Below are 18465 nucleotides of genomic sequence, written 5' to 3'. Positions count from 1 at the left end.
TGAATACCGGTGCTGCACTGCGGCGGCAGCACGGCGCAACCAAACCGCCTCCCTCCACCGCCCACCCCGGTTCTGGCACCGCCCCTTTCCTCGGCTGTGATTGGCAGGGCGGGTGGAGCGCTCGGCAGCGATTGGTGGGTGCCGGCGGGAGGTGGGGTAGGTTGCGTGAAGGGTGATAAAGTTAGTGGGGCTGCCGGGGAGCGCCCGAGACGCGGCGGCGGTGGTCGGCGCTCTATGGAGGTGGCGGGGGGCGGCGTCGGGCCGGTGCTGCTGCTGCTGTGGTGACTCGGAGACTCGCCCTGTCCCGCGCGCTCCCCCCTTCCCCTCCCCAGCCCCGGTCCCCGGCTCCCTTCCCCTCCCCCCCCTTCTCTTGCCTTTTCCCCTGCCCTTGGTAGCCGCCGGGACCCGGGGAAGCTGACAAGGCCTTAGGGAAGGTGAGAAATACGGGAGTGGCGGGAGAAGCGCGGGTCTGGGGCTGGGAGTGAGCGGGTACTGTTGTAGCTGCAGCTTAAAATGGCGGCTGCCCGGAGTGGCCGCCATTTTCTTGTCGGCTGCTTGTCTGTTGCTCCCGCACAAAATGGCGGCCCGGGCCGGTGGCTGCTCCAGCTGCCGGCTTTGCGAGCCCCGCCGCTGCTGAGCGAAGGGCTGGAGGAGCTTGGCGGCCCCCGCCGGGCGCGGAGGGGAGGCTGAGCGGCAGCCTTACGGGTTAGAGCGAGGGAGATGGGATCGGGCAGTGCCGGTCCGTACGGGCGATACGTTTAGGGGCTGCAGTATGGTGGTCTGGCCGCGGTGTGCGGGCGCCCGCACTGTGCCCCAGGTTTCCCTTGGAGGGAGTAGCCGCGGTACACGTAGCGGTCTGAGCATCCGCTTATTGCTGGTGGGGAGGTGACGAGAAGATTTTAAAATATTTTTTTATTATATTGTTCATTGCCTTCCCCTCGCGGGAGGGAGAGCGGGCGCCGAGGCGCCGCGTCAGCCGGCAGCAGCCTCGCCCACGTTTCCTGTTTGGGGGCTCGGGCGCCGCGGTGCGGGACGATACCGCCAGCTTCCCCCTCACGCCTCCCCGGGCGGCGCGGGGTGGCCGGCGCTCCGCCGTGGTGCGGAGGAGCGGGTCCCGCCCGGCGCCCTGACGGAGAACAAAGAGCCGGGTGGGTGCGGGCAGCGGGCGGCGCCCGCCGGGCGGGGCGGGGGGGGGCGGCGGCGCCGCGCGGAGCCTGCGGGGGGCGCCCTCCGCGGCCGAGCCTTTTGTTCGCCGCCGCCGCCGCCATGTTGTCCCCGCTCCTCGTGCCCGCGCCGGGCGGACGCGGGACGCTCGCCGCGCTCGGCTCTGGGAGGGCTCCGAGCCCATCCGGGACGCTCCCTCCCCCAGGCGTTTCTGTCCCCGTGATCGCCTTTCTGCTACGTGAGCAGTGCAGTGAGGTTCTTTCTGCAAGCTGAAAGTTGAGGTGGTGGGTGGACGGCACCTTTTTTCATTATTGGGTAGGTTAGTACGCCATTTGGACGGAGAATACGCGCCTTTTAGTACATTAAGTGTGCGTTTTGTTGTCTGATGCTTTTCGCTTCAGAATTCGGCTGCTTTGTCGTGCTATTATAAGTCATGGTTTCTAAGTCACATCAATAAAGGACTCATTGTCCTATATAATCAGAAAAAAGTACTTTCCTTCTTTTGTGCAAGTACTCCTGGCTTTTTGGGTAAACTTGAGGGTTTTGCTCAGTCCGTGATTACTTTACCTCTTTCCCCATATCCCCTCTGGAAAAAATGGCTACGATTATAAAATCGGCCTTTCTGCGACTGTCCCAAGTATTGCATGAATGAAAGTTTTCTTACTTTATAAAAAGTTCAGTGTTGGAGGGTTCTTATTCTCGAACAAACATTTGTACTTTTTAAAATAAGACGCTGTGGCTGATAGTAAAACAACTGTAATATGAATGCTTGGTTTGTCTTTCTAGGTTTTGTTTTTCCCTACCCCGTCAATTTAATTTTATTCTTTTGAAGATTCTTCGTTGTCAAGCCGCCAAAGTGGAGAGTGCGATTGCAGAAGGGGGTGCTTCTCGTTTCAGGTACCAGTGCCTATTGTTTGTTTAATGAGCAGTTAGCAATGGAAAATCTCCTCTGACGAGGACTTTAGTTAGTGTAATGTTTATACTAAAACCGAGATACTTGAAGGCATCGAGTGTTTGAACTTACCCAGGGTTCCATGGTTGTTTTTAACAGTGCTTCTTCAGGCGGAGGAGGTGGTAGGGGTGCACCTCAGCACTATCCCAAGACTGCCAGCAACAGGTGTGTCATCTCACTCTTTGAGTTTGCATGATTTCAGAGTCAGAACATGCTTGATGGTGAATGCAGAACTGAAAATAGGGTAGCTTTTAAGTTGTACAATGAGTACCTACTGAGTTAAAGACCTTTAAATGTTTTCCAGTCTGTGCTCTGTAAAGTGTACCTCATGGGTGATAGGTGGTGCATGGGCTTGTTGATGTATTTAACTTAAAATGTGTAGAGAGTTTCTTTGGGTGCCTGGGATTGTTGTTGTTGGGTGAGTACTTTCCTGTGCACCAGTGTTAAAAGGGGCAATTGTGCACTCTTAACAAAGGAAGGAGTAGAATTGGTCTGAGTAAGGCAGCACTGAAAGGTTAAAAGGGCAGTTCCTTAAATCACTTGTTTCTGGTTGAACAACTATATTCTTCAAAATTTTTCAGCGAGTTCCTGGGGAAAACCCCAGGGCAAAACGCTCAGAAATGGATTCCTTCACGAAGCACTAGACGAGATGACGACTCCGCAAACGACAAAGAACGACATGATGCAATCTTCAGGAAAGTAAGAGGGTAAGTTCTTCATAAAATTACTGGCTTCTTTCCTTACTCTTTTCATTAGCAATGTGTACCTAAGAAATGGGCTGGTGGAAAGGGAGATGTGGGTCTTGAGTTTGGGGGAGGTGTGTCCTTTAGCAAGGAACCAACCTGATAATCTAGCAGCAGCAAATGCTTAAGGTAATTCCTGTAAGCAGATTAATGATATTTCACATTCTGAAGATTTCAAAAAACCCAGTTAAATGGAAAATTACACTTGCAGTTTTTAATAGACTTAAAAAGTAAAGATAAGTTAAGTCTAAAGTGACTTGTAGTGTGCTTACAATATCTTTATATTGTGGTTTTGGTTTTTGTTCCTCTTTAGCATACTAAATAAGCTTACTCCTGAGAAGTTTGACAAGCTATGCCTTGAGCTCCTCAATGTGGGTGTAGAATCTAAGCTCATCCTAAAAGGGGTCATACTGCTGGTAAGCTTGCTGCATTTCTTTTAACTACAGTTGTCTTGCATGCTAAAAAGCAAGGGGTTGGTTGGTTTTGATGGGATACAGAAGTAGCATGGTTAATGCTTTTGTGTATTTGGATTATCCAACACCACCTCCCACCTGTGCTTTCTGTATGAAAAAGGATCTCCTGGGGAAGAAGTAGGTTTAATGCTTGAACTTTGTCATTTAGAAATCTCCATGATCACTAAATGTGACTGGGGATCCTATGATTTTATTTTTTTAATAATCTAAGATGCTAATTAGTGGTCTTATTTGCTTGCACCCCCCACTTGCCCCTTCTTTTCCTGAGGACCAAGCCTCATGGTTTTGGAAAGGCTACCACTGGTGACCTCTTGGGACACTGATGTAACTGTTACATCACTTTTTTTTAATCTGAGATCAGATTGGTGATACTAACTTTAGTGTTGTGATGATAAACTTGGGTTTTGTTGGCCCAGGATTACAGAGGCTCTTCAGTAACATGCAATAGCTTTTGTCCTTTGCTTCAGCATTAAGACTGGTGCTGGATCACACTATTTCTGTATTTGATTTAGCAGAAAATGGGATGTTTTAGATGAGAATAGTAATAATCCATTCTGTGTCTTGCAACTCACTTTCCTGGTAACGTTTGCACCCTACTGCTGCCTTACTCAATGTGAATCTCTGCAGATCGTAGACAAAGCCCTTGAAGAGCCCAAGTATAGCTCGCTGTACGCTCAACTATGTCTGCGACTGGCAGAAGATGCACCCAACTTTGATGGCCCATCAGCAGAGAGTCATCCAGGACAGAAGCAAAGCACAGTGAGTACATCTCTCAATCTGGAGTGGTAAATTTTGCTTGCATGTGTAGCTGACCTGATTAGCTGAATTGTTTTCTTTGTTCTCTTTCCATAGACATTCAGACGCCTCCTAATATCTAAACTTCAAGATGAATTTGAAAACCGAACCAGAAATGTTGATAGTAAGTTCTAAAACCACTTTAAATGCAGAATCTATTTGTCATCTTTTCCCACAGCCATGTAAAACAGGCTTCTTTGTTTTCCAGTCTATGATAAGCATGATGGTCCCCTCCTCCCTGAGGAGGAGGAACAGAGAGCCATTGCCAAGATCAAGATGCTGGGGAACATCAAATTCATTGGAGAACTTGGCAAGCTTGATCTTATTCATGAATCTATCCTTCATAAGTGCATCAAAACAGTGAGTATTTAGATTGGGTGGGGACTAGGAGCAAAACAAAACTTAAAACCAAAAAAAGTGCAAATGTTGGTGCTGCTTTGGGAGCATAAAATGCCACAAAAATATTTCCTGACCATTACTTATCCTCTACTGTTAATGTTTTGGCATGATTAAGAAGTAAAATCAGCTTTGTTCAAAGCCATAGGAATTGTCTCCAAGGGAAAATGTAGTTTGGCCTAGATAAAAGTGTGCTCTAGGTGCTTGAAAGTACACACTCTTAAGAATTGGCAGTACTTAAAACTTAATTTTTAAGTCCATTTGCCTTCAGAACAAAACAATGTTTTTGTATTTGTCAGTGTACAAAGTTTGTTGCTTTTTATAAATCGTCTTTTATAAAATTTTTAAATCCTAAATTTCCCCTTTAATATTTCAGCTTTTGGAAAAGAAGAAGAGAGTTCAACTCAAGGATATGGGGGAGGATTTGGAGTGCCTCTGTCAGATAATGAGGACAGTGGGACCTAGATTAGATCATGCGAAAGCCAAGGTATGTGCCTATCCAGTGCAGTCATTAACCTAATTAAACTATGTGGCTGAGACTTCTGATGGCCTGAACCTTCTGTATTCAGTATTCATAAGTACAAAACAGAGGTTTGAGTTTTTTGGGTTTTTTATCAGAGAAAAGAGTGCCAGGTATGGCTCCTACACCAATTCTTCCACTAGAAAAAGGAGCCCATCTTTGAAAGTTTTACACTTCTCCCAGGATGTAGTTAAGGGTCATCAGGCAGTCACAAAAGTGAGACTGCTGTTTCCCTACAGGCTGTTTGAAAAGATGTGCTGAGAGGAACTATTCTTAGCACAGCTAGGTGATTTGAGAGATGGGGAGTTCGGAACGTTAAGCTTAAAATAAATGAGAATTTGGGCTGTGTTGCTTCTCTGACTCAAGTGTCTTAATGCATTACATCTTTAATTCTGTCATCAAGGAGATGAGATGGCAGGAAAGGGCAGCTTGTTGTATTGTTTCATTTCGGATGTCTTGAGTAAAAACACTCAAGGCACTGACAGAATTACCCTAACTTGTAACTTTCATTCCCCCAGTCCTTAATGGATCAGTACTTTGCCCGTATGCGCTCCTTGATGTCAAGTAAGGAATTGCCAGCAAGGATTCGTTTCCTGCTGCAGGTATGATCATAAAACAGTTTCCCTTCTGCTTTCTTCTTGCAAAATTGTCTTGAATGCTTTCCTAATATCCTGTTCTCATCCAAGGATACTGTGGAGTTGAGAGAACACAACTGGGTTCCTCGCAAAGCTTTTCTTGACAATGGACCAAAGACTATCAATCAAATCCGTCAAGATGCAGTAAAAGTAAGTGTTGCATCCAAGGTCCAGAGCCCGGCTTGGTGCTGTGCACTTGGGAGTAGTTTTCACACAGTGTGATGGTTGTGTTAAGGGTTAAAACCAGGTGGACTTCAGTAGTTGGGGGCTAAAAGCTTGGCTTTCTCAGGGACTGTTACTTGAAGCTGACCAAAATGATAATTCCTGTTTTAAAGGATCTGGGAGTTTTTATTCCTGCTCCTATGTCTCAAGGGATGAGAAGCGACTTCTTTCTGGAGGGACCCTTTATGCCACCCAGGATGAAACTTGACAGGGACCCACTCGGAGGGCTTGCTGATATGTTTGGACAAATGCCAGGTATAGACACCGCAGGGGTGATGGGATGGCTGTAACTTTGCTGTGCTGAACAAGAACTAAAGCTGTCATTTGTCTCCTTGCTAATCCAGGTAGCGGAATTGGTACTGGTCCAGGAGTTATTCAGGATAGATTTTCACCCACCATGGGACGCCATCGTTCAAACCAACTCTTCAATGGCCATGGGGGTCACCTCATGCCTTCTGCTCAATCCCAGTTTGGAGACCTAGGCAAATCTTTTCTGAAAAGTCAGGTAAGGAAGATGTTCACATGATGACTTCAGCTTGTTTAGAAGCTCTTCCTGAGATGCGTATGTTACGGATTGTAGACTGCTTATGTTGAAAGACCTAATCAGATTTGATTCTGGTAACTGATGCTCAGGTGATACAAAAATTCTAAACCACTTTTTAAATTGTACAAAAGATGCAAGAAGTACACTTTTTGGTTTTTTTTTAACTGCAAGGAAAAGGTGCATGTGGCTTTGGTGGGTCAGAACGGTGTGTTTTATTTAAAAGATAGCCCTGTTTTTAGGGATAGATGCTATTCTCCCACCACCCCTGCTCCTTCTTTCTCCCTTCCTGGCAAATAGAATCTTTGTTCCTCTGGTCCCTCTGGTACTACTTTACCATATGATGTACGCCACTCCATCATCTGCACTTCTTTCTCTATATCTCCCTTTCTGAAATAGGGGCAAAGCCAACTCTACCATACCCAGAATCAGGGACTCTTATCCCAGCAACAAGGACAGTCGAAGGATATGCCACCTCGGTTTTCTAAGAAAGGACAGCTTAATGCAGATGAGGTACATGACCTGTACATTACTTACAGCCTATTCTAAATATTGCCCAATGATTATAGCAAGACGCGTTATTATGAGGACTAATGCTGGAACTCTTTCTCCTCCTCCTCCTCCTTCTTTGTCCCTTCCTCTTTCACCTTTTACCCCCCTCACTTTCTATAGGGTATCCAGCGTCCTATGAGCAAGACTGAGATATGAGGGCAATTTTTTGGGGTGTCCTTTCCTTCCCACACACTTCCAAGAGCACTACTCTGACATCAGTTCCCATGCATCCTATTGATAATAATACATTTAATTAAAACTTCAGAAAATCCTGAACTTTAGAAACCCTGAAGTGCTGGACCAGGTTAATTTTTTTGTTTGTTCTCTTTTGTTTAGAACTGGCTAATACGCAAAATTTCAAATGCAGAGTAAATTGCATTGTGATTTTGAGTGTTAACCAGACTTGTATCCTTGATTTCTGAGCAATTTGGTAGAGTTTTATCTTGGCTGTAAAATATATCAGCAAACATGCTAATTATCTTCTTGGGTCTCTAACATACTGCATCTAAAAGGAGCATTTCCAGGTTTTTATACCAGTTGAACTAAATGCCAGTAATTTGCTTTTGGGGGAATTTCAGAACACGTGTGGCTTAATCTGTATTTAAGTATTGTAGAAATGGAGTCACGCTTCAGTGAGATCAGTTGGAGAGAGTCCATGGCTGTGTATTGTTGGTCAGAATACTTGAAACAGTTTGAGTTTTTTCTGACTTACTGTTTACAGATTAGCCTGAGACCTGCTCAGTCTTTCTTAATGAATAAAAACCAAGTGCCAAAGCTTCAGCCCCAGATAACTATGATTCCTCCCAGTGCTCAACCACCACGCACTCAGACACCGCCTTTGGGACAGGTAAGTACAAAAAATTCCTGTATATTGTTGGCTATACTTACCTGTTTGTGCTTGGAAAACTTAATTTCTGTTGTGGGAGGGGAGAGAGAAGTCTTTGATTGTACAGAGCAGTATTTGGGAAAAGAATGTGTGAAAACAGAGTTTCATCTGCTTTTGTATGTGTAGTATGGTTAAAGTTGATATAAGCAAAGGTAGATGTGCTGCAAAGAAACAAATTCTGGTCTCTTTTTTTCAGCCGCCTCAACTTGGTCTTAAAACAAATCCACCACTTATACAAGAGAAGCCTGCAAAGACCACCAAGAAACCACCTCCTTCTAAGGAAGAGCTGCTTAAACAAACTGTAAGTTAGTGTGCAGTAGTGAGTGTTACAGCTTTGGATGTGCTCTTCAAAAAGAACTCTTAGCTCTACTTCTTTCCTCTCTAGGAGGCTGTTGTGACTGAGTATCTGAACAATGGAAATGCTAATGATGCTGTCAATACTGTGAGAGAAATGAGAGCTCCGAAACACTTCATTCCTGAGATGCTGAGCAAAGTAATCCTTCAGTCCCTAGATAGATCAGATGAGGACAAAGAGAAAGCAAGTACTTTGATCAGCTTGCTCAAGCAGGAGGGAATAGCCACTAGTGACAACTTCATGCAGGTACTGTGGTCTGATAATCTTGCACTCCTTGTTTCTTGGCTCTTCATGGGGTGTAGCTGCTTGTAAGGGCAGTGTGCAAGTATTTAAGTCCTGTCGATCTGAGGAGGTAAAAATAGTATATGAACCTGTGAGGGGCATAAGAAGCAATAAAAGGAAGGAATGTAGTATTTGGGGAATTGGAACCTCTTTGCAGCTGAATACAGAAAATGTACTACGAGTATTATGTTGCACAGGAACAAAATTACTGGAGAATTTCAGCGTGTGTGTGTACTGTTCCTTAGGCATTCCTGAATGTATTGGACCAGTGTCCCAAACTGGAGGTGGATATCCCATTGGTGAAATCCTACTTAGCACAGTTTGCAGCCCGTGCCATTATTTCAGACCTGGTGAGCATTTCCGAACTGGCTCAACCACTGGAAAGCGGCACCCACTTCCCTCTCTTCCTGCTCTGCCTTCAGCAGTTAGCTAAGTTACAAGACCGTGAATGGCTAACAGAATTGTTCCAACAAAGCAAAGTGAATATGCAGAAAATGTTACCAGGTAAGAGTTGCCACAGAGCTCTTCTGTCACCTGTCTTAGAGTAAACAAAATGTTCTAGTTGATGCCAGAGTGAAATAACGTGCAGGGTTACCTGGGTGGAATCAGCTGTCATTTTTGTTAGGAAATGGTGTTTCTTAAGGGATGGCTGGAGCCATGAACATCACTTACAGCTGTTGAGGAGCACAAGCACTTACATGTGTCTTCATTTCCTTGTCAGAAATTGACCAGAACAAGGATCGCATGCTGGAGATCTTGGAAGGGAAGGGGCTTAGCTTCTTGTTCCCACTTCTGAAACTGGAGAAGGAACTGCTAAAGCAAATAAAATCAGATCCATCCCCTCAAGCCATCTATAAGTGGATTAAAGATAACATTTCACCCAAGCTTCATGTAGATAAGGGATTTGTGAATATATTGATGACCAGGTGAGATGCTGTTTTGATTTATTTTAGGTACTTGTTTGGTTAAGCTACCAGTAAGGCACGTACTCCATAAAGGCTGAAATGTAGCTCTACAGAAATCTGAGATGCAGTACATGGGGAGACATCGTTCTGAGTGAACCTTCTCTGTTAAAATCTTGTTGTATTTGAGAAGAAAAGCAAGTCTCCAGACTTGCATCAGTGTGAAGTAGTGTTTTGTTTGGGAAAAAGTCTAGACCCGTGCATTTCTCTAAAACGCAGAGCTATAATAGGCAAAACAAGAATTTCTGTGGTGTGCTGTCAACCACAGTACAAATCCTTGTGCATGCTCCTGACTGCAGGTGCAAGCAGGAGGATATTGGTAGTGATAGCTATCTGAATTTGAAGTGTAAAGTGCTTGATCTCTTAGTTTACAGAACTTAGCCTGGCTTTTCTGTTGTCCAGTTTCTTGCAGTATATTTCTAGTGAAGTAAACCCACCCAGTGACGAATCAGATTCTTCATCTGCTCCATCTAAAGAGCAGCTCGAGCAGGAAAAACAGCTGCTTCTTTCCTTCAAGCCGGTGATGCAGAAGTTCCTCCATGACCACGTTGATCTGCAAGTGAGTGCTTTATATGCACTCCAGGTGCACTGCTACAACAATAATTTTCCAAAAGGTAAGTGCATTGAGGTCTTACTTGAATTGGCTTGTCACTGCATTTCTTAGTCTGGTAAGCTGTTGAGAAAGTTACAAAGCTAACCAAGCTTAAATTTGCTTTGATAGGCATGTTACTGCGTTTCTTTGTTCATTTCTATGACATGGAGATTATTGAAGAAGAAGCCTTCTTGGCATGGAAAGAAGACATTACTCAAGAGTTTCCAGGGAAAGGCAAAGCTTTATTCCAGGTAAGTGTGCTAACACTAGAGACCTGTTTTTTGTTATTTCTGCTGCACTGGAGTGTTTGAGAAGATTGTCAAAGTGTCTAAGCCTTATAAATACCTAGAAACTTCTTGGAATGTTTCACTAGGAAGGAGTTCAAAGGAAGGCGAACTAAATCTTGCCTGTTTACTGAAGGCCTATGTGTAGTGCAAGTGTGGCTGAAAGGTTTTTTAAAATGAGTTGGGGGGGAAGATGAAGGTTCTGCAGAGGTACCTAATGGGGAAACAATTCCTGGTCCCTTAAACCAGTTTTGTGTAACTGCAGGTAAACCAGTGGTTAACCTGGCTGGAAACTGCTGAAGAAGAAGAATCTGAAGAAGAAGCTGACTAAAGAACCAGCCAAAGCCTTAAATTGTGCAAACATACTGTTGCTATGATGTAACTGCATTTGACCTAACCACTGCGAAAATTCATTCCGCTGTAATGTTTCACAATATTTAAAGCAGAAGTATGTCAGTAGGATATTCTCTGCAAAAGGTTTTTGTAGTATGTCTTAATAGTCTACAATAAAAATATTTTAGAGTATCTTTAATGTTTAGATAACAGTATATTAGCAGCATGCAATAATTACATCATAAGTTCTCGAGCAGAAGCAGTCTGTTGCAAGGGTCTTTGCTGCCATTTATCATAGGCTGTTTTTAAGTTAGAAAACTGAATAGCAACACTGAATACTGTAGAAATGCACTTTGCTCAGTGTAATACTTGAGTTGTTGCAATATTTGATTATCCATTTGGTTGTTACAGAGAATCCTTAACTGTAATCGATGGTTGTTGCCGTAATAGTATATTTGCCTGTATTTCTACCTCTAGTAATGGGCTTTATGTGCTAGGTTTTAATATCCTTGAGCCTGGGCAAGTGCACAAGTCTTTTTTTTAAAAGGAACAGTTTACTTGCACAAAAACTGATCGGCTGAAGAGATGGTTTAATGCCCTTTGGAAGAGGTTTCTGTGGGTGTGAAACATGACATGGTGAGAAATTTGAATTGGTCCCTCTTATAGTACTGAAATTAAGTCTACTTAATTTATCAAGACATGTTCATGCCCTGATTTTATATACTTGTATCTATCAATAAACATTGTGATACTTGACTTGTTTCTGAATGTCTCCCAGTAGAAAAGCTTTGGCTGGTGACTTGTTCACTTAAGAAAGGAAATATCAGTGGGAGTTGCCTTAGGTTGCAACCATCCTGAAATTATTTTTACACTCCTTGTCTGGATATGCAGATGGATTCTAAATAAGGTCACAGACAAGATTAGACACTACAGATGTGTTGTGACAGGAGGAAAATGATGGAATTCTGCTGAAGAAGCGGTAGGGGTTTGCCTTGTGGTCCAATGTATGCTTTATCAGTGAGTATGTGCTTTTGACTTGGTAATGCTTTGAGCTTCCCCCAGGCCACATGCATGTTTCTGAATCAAGTGGCACTGTCTGTTAGCTGCCTGTTTCTCAAATCAAATTGGCAAAAAAAATCCCTACAAAAGAGTTGAATGATGTTGCATTGTACAGGCTTGAAATGTCATCTATTAAATACTCAAAATACCTTACTTGCTAGAACCTTGTCCCCAGTGAGTTTTTTTGTCCTCGTTGATACTCAAGACTTCACCTGTTGAAAGGTGATGCATTTGTAATGGCAAAAAGGGTAGTGGCTCCTGGACTGGAGCTTTGTTTGCCAGTGATGTTAGTGCTGTAGCCTATAAATTTATGCACCACAGGAGGTGAAGAAGTGGAGCCCAGGAAAAGGACTAGAGCTGATAACAAGGCTTGCTTTGAGGAAAGGAGTAGTTGGAGTTGGCATAGAGCATCTTGTAATGCTGCTGCTGGAAAAGTGGGTCATAGTTTTCTTTGAAGGGCTCCCTAACTCCAGTCACAGCTCTGCCCTCCTGAGTGTTTGTGAGCCATTGTCTGTCAGGGAGTTCTGCAAATGCATTGGGAACTTCTGTACAGTGTGGAGCCCAGGAAATCCAAGTACTGTGCTCTACAAGCCAAGTGACCTCAAGGGTATTTAACTGGAATTGCTGGCAAAATTCCATAGCTCCATCTCTGCATTTCAGAAATGGGGTGTATTCAGCAGTGTGAGGGAGAGCAGGATACTGGTGTGGGGTCCAGAAAGAGACAGGAATGCTCCCACTGCCATTAAGTGGCTCGAAGTTGAGAGCTGGCTGTGTGTGATGGAGCTGCAACATGTGGAGAGAGAGATCACCGCTAGAACTACAGGGGAGCAGAGTTCACTCCTCACTCCATGTGCAGGCTCAGGTGCATGGCTGCTATAGTCCTTAAGGTTCTGCACTTCAATACTCAACAGGATGGAGGAATACGAGTACAGTTAGAGGGTTCATTTAATCCCAATTAATTCAAAGTTCTGTTCCAGAATTGCATTTTTGAGTGCAATAAGGTGCTGTGAAGTAGAACTTGCCATTGTTTCACTAATAGTGTTGTGTTTCTCCCAGTTTGTTAGTTTATCCTTAAACTTTCCTGTTACTGCTGGTTGGTTTAGTGGTGTGGGGTGCTATAATGCTACTTCTTGTGTATCTGGTAATCTGTACGTGAAGCATGTGCTGCACTTTGTTCCCATGCACTGCAGAGGGAACATGGGGAGCACCCACACCTCAGGAATGACAGTGGTTTCCAACTCAGTTTATACCAGAGGTGAGAGGACCAGGTAGAAGGATGTGCAAGTAAAAATTCCCATTCAAAACTTAAAAATAGATGCAGAACCTGCAGCTAAGCTTTTCTGCCACATTTTGGAGAAGGCTGAGCTGGCAGCTGTGGGCTCCTTGAACAGTCACTAAGCCTTGTATTGCCCAGTCTAACATGTCCTTACCACAGCCTTACATACCTGTGCATGGAGGCTTTGCTGCTTGGCTTGTTTCTGACTAACCACTGTGTTTGGTAGAGAAAGCTATAGAAAGAATGACTAAAGATGGAGAACAGGACATGAACAGTAGAAAATGCCACTAAAATGTGGAATTGGGAAGAACCTTGTGCAGTGTGAACAGGCCTGGGTTCTTCAAACTGGTATGAAAATGGTGCTTTACTGCTGTGTGCACATCAAAGTGGTCTCTCCATTGATGAGGAGAAGTGGTAGCATCTTCATAATCTTTAACTGCTGCTGAGGTTATTAAGTGCTCAATTGCAGAGCTTGTGGCTAATCTGGAACAGGGGCTGGCTGTTGGGTTGGTCTCACTTCTGTGTTTCTGTTGACTATGAGTGGCATTGTACTTCAAATGTAAACAGAGTGCTCAATTCTACATAGTAAAGTCACAGTCAAAATTAAACCACTCTAACTGATAAATGAGAATGGCTTTTATTAATATTAATTTTGTTAAATATTAGGTATACTGCCAGGAGCATTGGAAGAAACAGCATATTACACACAATTCTTACCAGTTACAGTTCCCATTCCGGAGCCCTCCCCCTGTCAGGTGTGGGTTGGTTTTTGAAAAGGACCTGTCATGGTGGATTCTCGCCTGCTCCTAGAGAGTGCCACAGTTGGACAGCTGCTGCCTTGTCACTGATCATAGCAGTAGGGCTCCAGCTCCTCTCCAAGCTGCAGTGGTGCTTAGGTATGAAATCTGAGAATTCCAGGGCTGTGTCCTGATCACAAATCCTGGAAAAGGTCATCTACTTCCAACTGCCCAGTGATGGGCAGGGACACCTCCCAAGAGACCAGCTTGCTCTAAGTTTCTTTGAGCCTGGCCTTGAACACTTCCAGGGATGGAGCAGCCACAGGTTCTCTGGGCAACCTGTTTGGTGTCTGCCACCTTCATAGTAAAGAATTTCTTCCTTTTATCTCACCCAAGCTCAGTTTGAAGCCATTCCCCCTTGTCCTGTCAGTACCTGCCCTCGTCAGAAGTCCCTCTTCAGTTCTCTTGTAGAAGAACCTTACATAGGCTCAACAACCCCAACTTCAGCCCCTCCTCCTGGGAGGGATGTTCCAAATCACCTGATCAGTTCCAAAAACTCAAAACATCTTCATAACTCCTGTGCAGTTCTGTTTCTTGAGGAACAGTGAGTGCAGGAAGAAGCCTTATGGTGTGGGAAAAGGAGGAGGCTGGGTCCAGAACAAAATTTTTGAGAGTGACTTATCTAACCTGCTTTTTTAGCAGATGGAAGCTTCCCTCTGAATGCTATTTGGACTTGGAGTGCTTTTTCCCCAGAGCAGTGAGTAAATCCAAGCAATTTGATCATTTCAGCACACTCCTGAACTGTAGAAATTCAGAGCACAGCCTGAACCATGAATTATCATGGCTTATGTTGCAATCCAGGCAAGCAATTGCAGAGACTGATTAAAAAAAGGCCATTGCTAATTCATGCTTATTCTCAAAAATGAATTCCCAGGGAGGTGGTGCATTACCATGAAGGGTGGTGAGCTTGTGCTTACAGGTACCTGAGAAACCTCCATTTATTAACTGTGGTTGCTGCAGTGTTTGCCTCAACTGCTGCTCAGCTCCAGCCTTGTCCTGGTGAGCTGTGTGTGCTGGGGCTTGGGGCATGTGGCACCACTCATGTCATAAGTACTCCCCTAAATTTGGGAGGAGGTCAATACTTTGAAAGCTGATAAATTAGCCTTGGTGCATCTCCTACATAAAATGATTTGAATGAATATGGGAAGTGACAAGAGTGTGAGACTAGTGGCAGAGTGGGTCAAAGTGTCACACAAAGGTGGTGGCTTTTTCCCTCGCCTCACATAAATTGCCATATCTTGTAACTTTATTATTGTTCCTTTTTATCTCCAATGATGTTGGCCAGAGCACACAGCAAGTCCTCTTGCCCAGCAGGCAAGTTCAGGGGCCAAGATCCTGCAGGCACAGCTCTAGCCTGGAACAATTGTATCTCCATACGTTGTATCTGCAAAAGCAGAACAGAAACAGCAGCTGGGCTGTGAGCTGTGCTCGGTACCAGCAAAGGGAAAAGCTGCCCAGCACAGCTACAGTTGCAGACATCAGGGTGTAACAGTAATTTAGAGGAGACTCTATCAGTATGGCTTTGAGGTTTTTTTATGGCAGGGTGGTTCTACATCCAACACAAGATACCCAAAAAAAGCTTGCTGTTACTTCAGAAATAGCTGCATTTGTTTTTCAGCAAGATACAAAACAGTTACTGTATCTGCCTAGATCCACCCCCCCCCCTCCTGGCATTCCCGAATAAGCTTCACTTCTAAAAGACCAAGAATTCTCTCAAACAGGTTCAGGCCTTTCCCTCTCATGGTCAGGGACTAAGACCCTTTAGGGGTAGGAGTTCCTTGAATAATGTGCCTTTTAAGTGGTGCTGTAAAGGGACACAGGCTTGCCTGGGTTTGATTTAGGGAGCCCACAGCCCTTTCCTTTAAGGGAGGGTAGCTGGAGACCAGTGAACTGTTATTTTTAATGAGTTGAGGAAGCAGCCATGGCAACAGTTACACTTGGCATGGATACATGGCTGGAGTGCGGAAAGCAGCCAGCTGAGGGGATTTTTATCTTCAAATATTTTGCAGTTTAGAACAACATCAGTCTTGCATTTAGTTTTTGTTTATGTTAGCAGTAGAAGTGCCTGAAGGATCTGATGTGTGAAGCCTTCCCAGAATTTTATTATCGAAGAAGCTATGCAAAAACACTTAAGTTTGTGAAAGGAAAAGGGATCTTGAACTGGTTTGATAAAGTGTGGAGGAGTTTATAGAGTTTGTTCTGTTAGAAAATGGATGCTTTTCTTTTTGGTCGGACAAAGTGAAATTTGAGAAGTGGAAGTACATAGAGTTAAAACTGAAAGACAGGTGAAGGCTTGATCTGCATTTCTTTAGGGATTTTGTTTAACCCTTAAAGAAATGATTGCATGTTCTTTCAGATTTCAGGGACAGCTGCCTCCACAGCAGAGTAACAAACAAGGCTCCAGGCATGTGCACCAGGCCAGCTTTGTGTTCCTTCCCACTTCCTTCCCACTTCCTTCCCAGAGGCATAAAGCAGAGGAAGGATTAAAGCCTTGGGTTTTTCTATAGGTACATATATACACACATACATGTTATGTATATCCCCATTTATTTTTATTCCTTTTGTTCCTCGTGGAGAAATGCCATTCAGTTACTCGATTATTTTAAGGTGTTAATATTTCTGAGTAACAGTAGAAGCATTAGTCCTAATCCTCCTTCCCAATATTGACAACAAACCAGGAACTGGCCTGGGGTTCAGCTGCCATGTTAACCTTAAAGAGCCCTGGCAGGGCTCTCTGAGTTCCAGACAAAGAACATTTTTAAAGCCAAGAGAGCCCCAGCCAGGCTGTGGGGAAGAGGCCCTGCATGACACAGCCCTGAGAGGCAGGGTAGGTGCACTGCTTTTAGGCTGTACATAACTGATTTCTCACTTGATCAACACAGCAGTTTCATTTCCTGCTCCAGTGAATGTGTCCACAGTGACCTCCAATTTCCCATAGTTTTCCATCTATACAATTGCTGTAATTTAATTTGCAAGACCATGAAGTATTTAGCTGTGATGAAAGGCCCTTCACAAATTCAATTAGATAAATATTTCAGTAGATTTCCCATGCAAGTAGGGACCATAATGCAGTAAAACCCCAGCACACACCTGCAGCAGGTGGAACCTGCAGAGGCCCACTGGAGTCAGTGGGAGTGCACTGATTGTGGCAATCCAGGGGCTGGAATGGCTCTGACAAAAGCCATCAGTTATGAGTACAGAGCATGCTATTCTATCAGCAATTCTTGTGGAATTCTTGCCAGTGCAACTTCCATAGTAATCCTCATGAAGGACTGAAGAACAATTCAGGAATAATTTAACATAATCTCAAAGACTCTACACACTTAAACTGGTTTGTAAGGGAAAATGTCATTGATTCAAACTCTTCCTTCCCCTCTTGCTTTAGAAACAGGCAGCTCCTTGGATCAAACAATATAAATCCAGGTAATCCTGTTATTTCTGACATCACATAAGCTTTGGATTTAATCTTTAAATAAGGAACATAAAAGACACTATGGATTGAGTTGAATCTTGGTACTACACCCATTGCCTGTACAGTAAAACACACACCCAGCAGCTAAGTTAGACACTAGAGCCATAGAAAGATGGGGATGGGATTCCTGCAGAACGTGGTGCAGGCACTGGAACAGCTCAGGCCGAGCCTTCTGGACCCCAGCACGTGCACCACAGAGGAAGAGTCTCCCTGCACTGCAACACCATAAACACTCTGCTGTCTGTGTGTACTCACCCAGCACCTCCAGGAGCTCCCAGCTGCCAGATGCTGTTTGCTAGGCACTTTCACGGCTCCACAAAAAGTAAGCCTTAGTTTGGCTGACACTCTGAATAAAGCTTGCTGTTGACATTTGCTGAAATAGCAGATCTAAAGTACAATTTGGGGGAAAAAACTTAAAATGTAATCAAAAAATCTCCTAAAAGCACAATTAAGAAGGGAACTGGTAGATGAATGCCAGCTGTATTCATACCTCTTCTCAGTAATCTCCTTCTCAGTTCCTCACTGTGATAAAGGTTCATGTAAACTTGATCCTACTGGATTGGTCTAGGGAGGAGGGAGAGGGGAAAATTACACCTAAAGTGGAAAATAATTCAAGCGAATAACAAAGAAAACATCTGAGCTTCTGTGGTGCTGGGGGGGATTCCTCTTACTTAACTATCCAAATGCTGGGTGTCTAGACATCCATGCACTCCTGGGGCAACAGACAGGAACAGGTTCCTCAGAGTGACTCATTCCTCACATAGTTACCTTGGGATGGGATCATTTGCCCCGTGGGGAAGCCAGGCCACCTCTACAAGGTGTCTAGACTGCTAATTTTGAGATGTCTGAAGATAAATAAAATTCACCTAAATCACCTGGCCCTGTAAACACTGAAATAAAATGTGCCATTGTTGCTAGAGGAAAATTTAAGAATGTGATTGATCCAGCCCTTTTTTTTTTTTTTTTTCCTGATGACAGTATGAGATGGATGCAATTTGGAAGTCAACACAGGAATTTTCTCTACACAGCACTTACAGCAACCCATTTAATTAGAATTTCAAATTTAGATACGTGACCTGTAGGATCTGATGCAGGAAATACATAGATCTGTATGGGAAAAAACCAAACTAGCAATATACATAATGAAAATCTCGGGCATAATGTCCCTCAAGGT

At 44.1% G+C, this 18465-nt stretch overlaps 1 protein-coding gene and 1 non-coding gene across 2 annotated transcripts; both read left to right on the top strand.

Annotated features, from left to right (window-relative positions):
• The first annotated feature begins 234 nt into the window (after positions 1 to 234).
• On the top strand, positions 235 to 11443 carry EIF4G2 (eukaryotic translation initiation factor 4 gamma 2). Its single transcript, XM_048307473.1, has 23 exons — positions 235 to 264; positions 396 to 434; positions 1997 to 2061; positions 2216 to 2281; positions 2698 to 2823; positions 3173 to 3275; positions 3960 to 4091; positions 4185 to 4251; positions 4336 to 4487; positions 4900 to 5010; positions 5562 to 5645; positions 5730 to 5828; positions 6014 to 6155; positions 6245 to 6405; positions 6841 to 6954; positions 7715 to 7840; positions 8076 to 8180; positions 8265 to 8480; positions 8762 to 9020; positions 9238 to 9442; positions 9881 to 10092; positions 10200 to 10321; positions 10620 to 11443. Exons 1-23 carry the CDS (start codon positions 235 to 237, stop codon positions 10683 to 10685), a joined length of 2802 nt encoding a protein of 933 aa, XP_048163430.1. The 3' UTR covers positions 10686 to 11443.
• On the top strand, positions 6994 to 7155 carry LOC125328229. The gene has a single exon (XR_007204611.1). It is a non-coding gene; the product is annotated as a small nucleolar RNA SNORD97 (small nucleolar RNA).
• Positions 11444 to 18465: the final 7022 nt, after the last annotated feature.

Source organism: Corvus hawaiiensis, chromosome 6 (assembly GCF_020740725.1).
Source record: "Corvus hawaiiensis isolate bCorHaw1 chromosome 6, bCorHaw1.pri.cur, whole genome shotgun sequence".
In the NCBI taxonomy this organism is placed as follows: Eukaryota; Metazoa; Chordata; class Aves; order Passeriformes; family Corvidae; genus Corvus; species Corvus hawaiiensis.
This window is presented reverse-complemented; position numbering and strand designations above follow the sequence as displayed.

What these genes read in the sequence shown, in the direction of transcription:
- EIF4G2 (XM_048307473.1), top strand. Translation starts at nt 235, where the DNA reads ATGGAGGTGGCGGGGGGCGGCGTCGGGCCG. An exon ending in AATCTTTTCTGAAAAGTCAG is followed by an intron (nt 6,406 to 6,840) that starts GTAAGGAAGATG and finishes TTTCTGAAATAG; the next exon opens with GGGCAAAGCCAACTCTACCA. An exon ending in TATGCAGAAAATGTTACCAG is followed by an intron (nt 9,021 to 9,237) that starts GTAAGAGTTGCC and finishes TTTCCTTGTCAG; the next exon opens with AAATTGACCAGAACAAGGAT.